Below are 10971 nucleotides of genomic sequence, written 5' to 3'. Positions count from 1 at the left end.
TTTCTCGAAAGTGGTGACAATTTTCTCCTGTGAATATTCATCCATTCACAGGGAATCAGATTCACCGCAGCTGTCTTTTACTACTTCAGCATGCCCGATCAGTTGCATTTTTGCCGGGAAAGGCGGACCACGCCACCAACAATGCAAACAGCATATAGATGAGCACATGCATAACGCAAATACATTGAAGGGATGTTTCTTACAAAATGCCAACCACAGGAATGTATAAAATACGGGAATCGATTAACACAATTATCTCACGGATTTTCACTTTGAAATCAAACAGATTGTCCGGATAATAGAATATGGTGATGGCAAGTGAAGTGTCATCTCATTCTCATCACGTCCATCCTTGTGCATTTTTCCCTCACACTTTCAACCACACGGTGGCCCCATGACTCTCCTGCTCTCATCATCCTCTCCTCCTCCTCCTCCTCCTCCTCCGCCTGCTTCTCCTCCTCCTCCTCCTCCTCCTCCCCCTCTCCAGCTCCTTCCCACCGTCGAGCCGCGCGGAGAGGGAGCCAGGCGTCAGAGACAGCCGACAGTCAGTCTTCTCTCCGCCGTCCACAGGGTGAAGATGGTCGGCGGCTCGTGTGCCCGCAGGCTGGCCCGCCGCTCCCGGTCGGCGCTGATCGCGGCTCTGACGGTGCTGCTGGTGCAGACGCTCATCGTGTGGAACTTCAGCAGCCTGGACTCCGGGGAGGAGAGGGACAGCCGGGGAGGCTCCAGCCTGCGGGAGAAGAGGGACCAGGTGGCGGGCAACAAAGGCGGCAACGGCCACTACTTGGAACCCGGGGCTCCGGCGAGGCAGCAGCGGCAGCAGCAGCAGCAGCATCGTCACTCCCCGCCGGGGAGAGGCGTCCAGCAGCCGGTAAGACCACGGAAGACACCGATCGTCCTGATCGTCATCATCACCATCACCATCATCATCAACCTCCTTCTTCTCCACCAAAACATCTCCAAAAGATTTTACGGCCGGGCCCCAAAATAAATGAATGAATGAATGGATGGGATGGGATGGAATGGAAGGACTTGCGTGGGAATATCTCCGTTTTGGCTCTTCCAGAGGCTGGTGACAGGGTGAGGGTAGAAATAGAAGGATTGGAGCGTCCGTCCCTCTGCTGTTGATGATGGAGGTATGGATCCTCTCTCCACATGAATGTTGGGGCGTGAAAACTGTGAGGGAATTTCACCTGAAGGGGAAAACAATCCCCGAGATACATTCATTTAATTATAAATTATATAATTACTAATTTAAATACTTTAATGCTCCGTTCTTTATGTCTTTTTTTTGGGGGGGGGGGGGGGGTGCGCGGAGTTGAAGCTATCATTAGTTTTCATAATTATGTTTTTAATAAATGAAATAGGCGTCAGATAACCTGTTACCCCAAAATATGTCTTACAGGAGGTTGCACGAATTTCTAGATTCAATTTGACGCCAATAATCTGACTTAAAACTATATGGCAATGGAGTTAATAATGAATGATGAGGGGGGAAAAAAGAGAAAATAAGAAAAGAAAATAAGAAAGAAAGAAAAAATAATAATAATAACTATAAATCGTAAACCCAGTGACACGTAACAACTAAATAAGTTCAAAAATAAGAGAAAATATTTCTAATGAATTAATTTGAAAGACAAAATAAAAAAAATTAAAAAAAAAAAAAAGACAATTTCTGCGCTCCATGTCGTGCAGAACCCCGTTTTCCGCCGGAGCAGACCTCCGTCGGGGAAGCCGCCGAGGCAGCGCGACACCGGCCCCGCGACGCGACGCGGCGCGACTCGCTCCGCGTCGCGGATCAGTCACTCGCGCCGCGCGCCGCCGTCGCCCCGCGCGCGCCCCCTCATCCGTCTCCTCCGGTGATTTTTACGGTGACGCGCTCGATTCGTCAAGCCGCCGCGACTCGGTCCCGCTCGCCCGCTCCTCCAGGCCGTGGCACGGCGCGACGCGTGGGGAGAAAGTCACACCAAGGGCGGCGGGAGGGAGGGCGTCCTTTTCCAACTACTTGGCCCGGCGTCGTCCACACGGAAGTTAAAGTGGTAATCCGTAAGATTTTTTTTTTCTTTTTGTTTAACAAAATAAATAAATAAATAAAAAATCCCGGACCCCAATCCCATTACGTTTTGGCGTTCCTATACGTGCTGCTTCCGTTGTTCGGTTGGCGGGGTCCGCCGCCTCTCCCTGCGAACATGCACGGATCGGGCGCCGGCGAAGAAGTGAAAGGCAGCCACGGTACACATTCATTATAACAACAGCATCTCTCATGAATAAAAATCAAAAACATATCCACATCACCTCAAGTGACCAAGAACATCAAATAAATCAGTTGATTAGAAGGAGAAGAAGAAGAAGAAGAAGAAGAAAGGAGAAAGGAGAAAGGAGAAAGGAAATCCGCCACCATAGGGAAAAGCGGGGAAACCCGGGTGTCGAGACAAGAAAACCTGCGCGGTTTTCGAGCAGGATCCTGGGACTCTTCAGTGGAATCCACCCGACACACGCCTCGTGTGTCGCACGTTTAAGTCCGGTCAGGGCCGCGTATGTCGGAGCTGGCGCACCAACAGCGATTTGCCCAAATCTTAAAAAAAAACAAAAAACCCCAGCATATCTGCACCCGTGGCCTTTAAAATGTAAAGGGAGCTGCATTGCTGCGTCCTTATCCTGCAGCCCCGGTGCGGTTCACACCGCCCGTCAAGACCGTCAACCCTCCCGTCTCCGTTCTCCGGCCCCTGGACTTCCGCGTTTGACTGGAACCCCTTGGTCACGCAAATCCTATCCATTCCCCCAAAACGGTTGCTTGCTTTTCTACCTCCCCACCTCTGCGTCGAAGCCCGGGTGCGTGTTAGTGCAGCTCGTCGGCCGCCGTGTGAACCGAAGGTGGTGGATGTGATCCGAATCGATGTTAAAAGGTCCATCGCCGGAGAAAGCGAAAAGCGCGGTGGCGTTTTGGGGTCAGGGATGAAATTCCAGATGATATTCCGTTGAAAAAGTGAACAAGGCATCTGAGTTATCTTGAAAAAAAAAAAAAAAATTTCCCCAAGGTTTTTTCGGGTGGTGGTGAATACCAGAGTAAACCGGGTCTATCTTCGATCATGCTCTGACTGAAGTGGTCATTTGGTTGGGGGTGCTTCATTCTTTCCACTCCACAGGTCTTACTCATCTTAGTTTCTTAAATCGTATCGGTGTGTGTCTGTTTGTTTGTGTGTGTGTGTGTGTGTGAGTGTGTTGGGGGGTGGTTAGTCATAATTACATGCTCCCCTGTTCCCGGCAGTGTGTCCAGCTCATGTGTTTTCCGACGTGTTTCCTTGTTTATTCATTGTTACACGTTACATCAGCCGCCTCCGATGCACCTTCGCTTTCCACGCGGAACCGCTGCGACTTCCAGGGAGAGCTGAGCGCACGTGGTCTTTGTTGAACAGTGCTTCTCCATCTCAAATAATGGTCCCGGTATTCCACTTGTTTTAACTATCACGTCCGTGACGGCTGTAAAATTGAAATTGTTATAAACTTTGTTTGTGGACGGACTTATCGTCACAGAGTAAATCGGAGACAAATACTTTAGGTAAATAAAGTATTTAATCTTGTACAAGAGGAGCAGTTTCAGTGTAACATCACAACAGAGTGCCACAGAGGAAGTGTTCGATTCTCAATGGAGATCTGAGTTTTTTTATACAGTTTTCTAGGAGTGGCGAAGCTGACCAGTCTGTTGAAATGTCAATCAGCAGATGTCGTGACGCCTCCGCATGGGTCCTGCTGGTGAGAGATTTGCTGATGGGGCAATTTCGTTGAGACAGATCATCTGTTGAAGTTCCCAAGCCTGATGGTGGAGACATGTTGCCTTTCTCCTCTTCACAATATGGCACAGAAAGTGACTAGTTCATGTCTTTTTTAAGACATGAACTCTATTTCGCCTTTATAAGAAAGGCAAAGTACACATAGCTTGTACAAAAGTTCAGGAAAAGTACAGCAAAACATAGACATATAAAATTCTTATAAAAACGGCCAACGGTGCAAATGTGTATGAGCGGTGTCCAGCAACTACCTCCGCATGACCACGCCCCTTTCACCTTGTTTTGTGCGGCTTTAAGTTGGTCTCTCCCAATTGATTCGGAGTTTAATCTACCAGTTTTCATGTTTCTAAATATATGCATTTTTTTTTTTCAAATCTATTTCACGGCATTAACTATGATAATGATAATACTCAGCGGCCCCTTCAGTCTTACCCTCCGGCGGGGGCCTTAAAGAACACACTTTTAAATGGTAGTCATGTCCACCGGGCGAATGCAATATGCATCTGCTTTGCATTTCGGAGCTCTGCCCAAATGTTTTGTTGCCACTGGTCTATTTTCCCAAGGCTGTCCCTCTCCTGCTCCACCAGCACGCCGTGATTCATCCACTGGTGTCTCTGATCGCACCGCTGACTCACGCACACATGTGCACGCGCGCGCGCACACACGCACACACACACACTCACACTCACATTTACACATTCAAGCATGCATTTGCACCATGCACACTTAGACTCACACGCACGCACACACACACACACACACACACACACATGATCTACCCACATGGACTACACGCACACACATGTACAGTTGTACTACAGCGTACTATGAGTGTCTGAGTGCATGTGTGCAGAAGCTTTAATATGTTGCTCAGTCGTGGGCATACAATACCCACACGGCGCAGCATTCACAGCAACACTCAGAGTGTGTGTGTGTGTGTGTGTATGTGTGTGTGTGTGTGTGTGTGCCTGCTTGTCTGGGTGTACATGTGTGTATTTGTGTATGAGTGTATGTGCATGAGTGTTTGTGGTACATGTAGGCATCGCCGTTGATTAGGCTCTGGGAAGTGCGTAATATATATATATATATATATATATTCTATTTTTTTCTTTATAGGTAACGTCACAGCTCTTATTTAACAACCTGAAAGAGACTTAAATAAACTCAGCGATTTTAATGTCTTCTGTCAGTAACTGACAACAAAACAAAGCACAAAGCCAAAACTATTTTTACGCTCAAATTTGCATTTCGTGCATTTAGAAAGGAACATCATGCATAGTTAAAAACACATTATTGTCGGTGGAATTCAAAAATGTCCCTAAAAGCACCCGTGATGGAAGCAGATAAGCTGTGATGGAGAGAAAGGTAGTTAGACGGCACTTTCTGTATTTCTCCATCCACCCGTCATGTTGATATGATTGATAATTCCACGGTGTAGTGGAGCACCTTCAGAGTTCTGCAGGTTGATACATGGAGAAGTTGCGCACGCCGCAGACTTGAAAGCGGCAGATTGGAAACTCGAGGGGCTTTGATGTTGGGGTGCGATCCGTGTGCATGGGAACATCTCTCTTCAAAGCTGCAAGAGGAAAAGATCTCTCAGACGCTGTTGCTCACAGCGCCGGAGCCTTCTCCAACGTACTCACGTCCTTAATGATAACCATGCAGATATTGGATAGATGGACAGGATCCATGCTAAGCTGGCGTGTTGTTGGGCCCCGTATCCATAGCAGCAGCGACTACCACTTCTTGTTCTCTTGCTTGTCTCTCCTCACACCTCGCTGCTCCAGCAGAGAGGTGCTAAAAGTAGGTTCTGTGGTAGAAGGGCACTTTGTCTGGCTGTCTCCTTGACAAAAACAAACATATGGCACTCTCCAGGTGTCAGATGCAAGTGCAACAAAAGGGGTTATACCGTATATGTAATTACATTGCTTCTTGGACAGGGTGCTTACAGTTTGAGCGGCAACGATGAGTCGATTAATCGATTAGCTGCCAACCGTTCAATTAATCGCCAACTATTTTGATTATCGTTAGTCGTTTTGAGTCATTTCTTAGGGAGAGAGTTTCAGAATTCTCCGATTCCAGCTTCTTAAATATGAATATTTTCTGGTTTATTTAGTCCTGTGTGACAGTAAGCGGAATATCTTTGGGTTGTGGACAAAACATTCTTCAACATTTTTCTGCTTCACAGACAAAACAACTAATCCACTGATCAAGAAAATAATCTACAGATTAATCGATAATGACAATCGTTAGTTGCAGCTCTACTAACAGTGCAACTGACAAAGTAACTGCCTCACACTATGAACACGTTTATCTCATATGCAAATTACTGAGTTTATACATTTATATAACTTTTCTATTAAAGCTTGAAAGCTTGTAAATATGATGTGACTGATTTAGTTAGAAACAATTAAGACCGATGGAGATTTTTCGCCCAATGAGCACAGTATAATAAAAGCCCTTATTCCACATCACTTATCTGTGAAAATCATCATGGTGTCACAATGCTGAATTACTGAAGATAAATAAACGGAATTTCAGCCCAGATGTGCCGATGTTTACATTTACATATTAGTATTCTTATTAAAACATATATATAAATTGTGTAAACCCACTCATTATCAACAACATATCGATACACATGTGATACTGTATTTGTAAGACATGTGAGATTAAGAAAATATGACGATATGAATTCTTTCTAAAACCAATGTCTGTCATGAGGCCCCTATCTCTTGTGCTCCATTATCCAGCATATTATGTACAATAAGTAATTGTAAAATTGCACCACAATATTGCTTATCAACATGAACGTTATTTACATAAATTAAAAATCCCATTATAAATAATGATAACATTATTGTGTTGATCACACAACCAACTATTAACGCAAAAATAATTATAACCAAGGTTCCAGCCAAGATGTTGTGATTCATTTGGTATAACACATGTCTAACACATGGCTGGATTTAGTAAATCATCGTAAGGATTATTTTCACAATGTTTTCTTTATTGACGATGCCAAACAAAGGCGCCGAATGTGTGTAGTTCTCTGATAACTGCTTTCCAACGGCTGGGAGTGTCCGTGGCTCTGATCCTCTCAAAGATGCAGGAGCGGGGCCCAATGACCCTTTCTGTCTCTGTCTTTCTCCGCTGTCTTTTAATCGATGCGTCTCCCTGTTTTCTGTGTTTTTCTCCCGCACTCCCTCCATGTTGCCGTATCACCGGGTGCACGCTCCGCTGGACATTCACGTTAACAGCCGCCGAAGAGCAGGGTCAAAAACGGAGCAGAGGCTCTGCCTGAGTCCTCTGATTCACTGAGCTGCCGCTGCAGGCTGCCATGCCGTCTCATGCACGCCCCCCTCCACACACACACGCACGCACGCACACACACACACACACACACACACACACACACACACACACACACACACACACACACACACACACACACACACACACATCAAACTGATAGGTTAAGTAAACATTATTTGTTGAGATGTCCAGGAATTAATGGCTGCCTATGTGTGTGTGTGTGTGTGTGTGTGTGTGTGTGTGTGTGTGTGTGTGTGTGTGTGTGTGTGTGTGTGTGTGTGTGTGTGTGTGTGTGTGTGTGTGTGTGCGTGTGTGTGTGCGTGTGCGTGTGCGTGTGCGTGTGCGTGTGGGGGTGGTAGCTCAGGAGGTAGAGCTGGTCGTCTAGTGATCTAAAGGTTCCTGGTTCGATCCCAGGCTCCTCCTGCTAGCACGCTTGCTCCTTGAGCAAGACACTTAACCCCTAATTGCTCCTGATGGCTGCGTCCGTCGGTGTTTGAATAATTGTAAGTCGCTTTGGATAAAAGCGTCTGCTTAATGTAATGTAATGCGTGCGTGTGTGTGCAAGTGCACTTGGGCTTGCGTGTTTGAATGAATGCATGCATCTTTGTGCTTGGCTTGAGGCCTTCGCCGCCTCATTTGCAAATCAATCTTTTCCTGTCAATTTTCTGCAAACAACTTCCACCATTACCGCCAATTAGCAAAGTCGCTCCATCCCAGAGGACCCTTCCCGTGCGGTACGCTGCAGCCCACCCTATCACCAAAATCACCAGCGCAACAACAAAATCAGCCAACCATCCGGCTCTGCTACTCAGACACAACTAACCCCCCCCCTACACACACACACACTCACACACCTCCCTCGTGATCTACCGCTGCTGTAACAGCAGGTTTTTTTTCCCAGATACATTAATAACGCATCATCCAGATAAATGAAACTATATAATACCTTGCACTGCCAATAATCCAATAGGTAAGAGGCTTAGCAGGCAGCCTTCAGAGTGGGGAGGCAGGGGCTGGGGTGAGGGCTGGGCTGGGGAGCGAGGACCCAAACGAGTTTCACATCTTCAGTCTGGCGTCAATGTTGACATTTGGTGCAAGTGCTGCAAAAATCCACACAAAAGCACACGCGCACACACATGCACACATTGTGAGGGCGATGTGGAAGCGTTGACCAGACAATCACGCCACGTGGATGACCGACCACTATTTACTGATCGACTCCTTTAAATTGGCATTTCTTTTCAGATGTGAGGTGCGTTTTGTTGGTCTTTTGCGACATTCCCATCCGGCATCACGTTTCTCTTGTGGTAAAAGTTATATTTAGTCCTGTCAAATGGCTAGAATTATGGTACAAAGACAAAGGGTCCAAAGCAGTGACGCTTATTATTTTATGATTTTATAAAATGTTATCACAAAGAGCAAACGGGGAGTTTTGCCACCGCTTGTTCAGGCTCAGAGTAGCGCCGATCTGATGTTGTTGTTTTTTCTGACATTTTCCGGTCTAAAGCTCCTTTCCCACTTGCGCTGAAAGCAGTAAATCTACCGGTAATGTTACGTATTGGCGTCATGTGGGAATGCACACCGGCGTCGATGTTCCCTAAAAATCTGTAAATTTCCCCACTCTCGACCTAGTATAAATTCCAGCAAATTGCCAGTACGGCTGTGAATGGAAGTGTGTGTGAACGAGAGCAGTGACATTGCTGTAAAATAATTATGGAGCCGAATCCAAATAAAGCACAATAGTTGTTGTTTTTTTTACGAATATTTATATCAAACAAATATTTAAAAAAGGACGAGGAGCGAGGTGCCGTTCTAACAAACCATTCTGTTGCCATTCCCGCGTGATATCAGACACCTCTCGCACGCTGTGATGTGTCCGTAACAGTCCTCTCTGTGGGAACAGACTCCGTCCGGAACTCCTTCGTAGTGGACGCCTATGTGGGAACGACTACCTGCTGCCTTTGCCGGATATTTTTTTATCCGGCAATGTTACAGATTCCATGTGGGAAAGGGGCTTAAAGCCTTGGATTATGCTTCTCCGAACGTCCACGCAAACATCTCCGTGGAGCCCCGCAGCGAAGGGTGTTATGGGTATCCGTAGGTCACAGAGGGGCCGACCTGCACGCCTCCCAATTCTCAACAATGCGTACGCGTGTCAAAACACGCTGAACCTCTTGCCTGGAGGCGGGTTCCAAACGCAAACTAAAATTTAGCAGATGCACATGTATAGTGAATATATATACAATATTTATATTTTGTTTATAAATAAACACCCCCTTTGTGCTTCACTAAATGTAACACTGCCTCCTACTGGACACGTTATTTTTAAGTATAAAAGCGAACAGAACGTCTCTGAACGACACCCGCGCACATTGACTCACAGTACGGACGGAAAGGCATAATCCATCCCCAGCGCGTCTCACGTGGCTACTCGGCTGCTCCACAGTTCAAGCCGCGGCGATACATTCGCGCCTTGGACGCTACCGATTGTATCCGCTGTTGAAACCGTCGTTATTGACATGCAACACGTGAATGAGCGAGCGGCCCGGGCGCAAGAGAACAGGCGATCGCACGTCACCCACGCCGGCTAACGACACCGAGCGCGAGCCGCTGTCTTTGCTATCTCCTCCTCAACACGCCGCACGCTAATCCCCCTGTATTGTGTTATTCTAATAATATGGAGGGAGGGAGAGGGGGTGGGCGGTGGTGGGTGGGGGTAGTGAGCGCAGACAGGAAGAGAAAAAACTACGTGGCAGTGCGGGGAAAATGCCGCTGATGGTGTGTTTGTCCGTGTGTGTGTGTGCATGCGCATGTGTGTGTGTGCGTGCACGCGTGTGAGTGTGTGTGTGTGTGTGTGTGTGTGTGTGTGTGTGTGTGTGTGTGTGTGTGTGTGTGTGTGTGTGTGTGTGTGTGTGTGTGTTATGACCCTGGCTGCTTGGAGATAGAGATGATCCGGTCTGTCATGGGAATCTCAGTGCTTCCCATGACAGCGCTTTTCTTCTTCAACCCTCGCCCTCTCCGTCGCCCCCCTCCACCTCCGTCTCTGCCGACACCTCTTTTCTTCTCCCCGCCGCTTATAGCGGACGCTAAGTGCCCCGGTGGACACATCTCTTGAGCGGCGATCGAGATGAAACGGCAGAAAGGAAGGCGACGCGGAGGAAAGGCGAAGGGACAGGAGGGGGGTGGGGACGGGGAAGGAGAGAGCCGGCGGAAGACGAGGGTTAGAGTAATAAACGGAGTGAACGGGGGGGGAAGGAACCGTCGCGGGAAAAATCGAGCGGCCGCGTCCGCTGAGATCCCCGCAGGACCCAGGTCGGTTCGGAGGCGTTCGTCGGCACAGCGCGGGCCCGCGGTCGGGAGTGTTCTCAGACAACGAAAAACCCGGGCAATCGGCTCTTCCCGAGCTTTCGATCCGCGGGGTCGGCGGGAGAGGGGCGCCGATCCTAACGCGGCGGCGGAGCCGTTTTTTTTTTTTTTTATCGAGCATCTCTAAGTGGGATTAAACAGGGCATCTGATGGAGGATTAGAATGAATCACAGGGTCGGGGGGGAGCTGAGTATGCTCTGCATTGCGCTGTCACTGAAAATGGCTTGTGGCATTTCCGTGGTGGACGGTGAAGGTCGGGGTGAAGGCCGCCCGCCTCCGTCAGATATTCATTTTCATTTGCGTTATCCCCAATGAGATGAGATTTCAATGAGTAATCTCGCTCGACGCCAGAGTTCCCCCGCTCCGAGCCGTGATCGCTCTGAGATCTTTTTTCGAGACGCACTCGGCCCCCCTTACAGGGGGGGCCGGGGTTTAAGATAGCCGCTGTGGAGGAGGAAGGAGAACGATGGCGTATCTTTTGATCTTGAAGGATCCGCGTTAT

At 47.9% G+C, this 10971-nt stretch overlaps 1 protein-coding gene across 1 annotated transcript in view; it reads left to right on the top strand.

Moving 5' to 3' along the window:
* The first annotated feature begins 571 nt into the window (after positions 1-571).
* The window catches only part of xylt1 (xylosyltransferase I), a 74896-nt gene continuing 64496 nt past the window's right edge, over positions 572-10971 (top strand). Inside the window, exon 1 of the mRNA XM_079999229.1 lies at positions 572-871. Within this exon, the coding sequence (XP_079855355.1) occupies positions 578-871 (294 nt within the window). The 5' untranslated portion in view covers positions 572-577. The remainder of the gene's footprint in view (positions 872-10971) is intronic.

The sequence above is a fragment of the Zeus faber genome, assembly GCF_960531495.2.
Source record: "Zeus faber genome assembly, chromosome: 4".
In the NCBI taxonomy this organism is placed as follows: Eukaryota; Metazoa; Chordata; class Actinopteri; order Zeiformes; family Zeidae; genus Zeus; species Zeus faber.
Note: the sequence above shows the minus strand (reverse complement) of the source record. Positions and strands in the feature narration are given on the sequence as shown.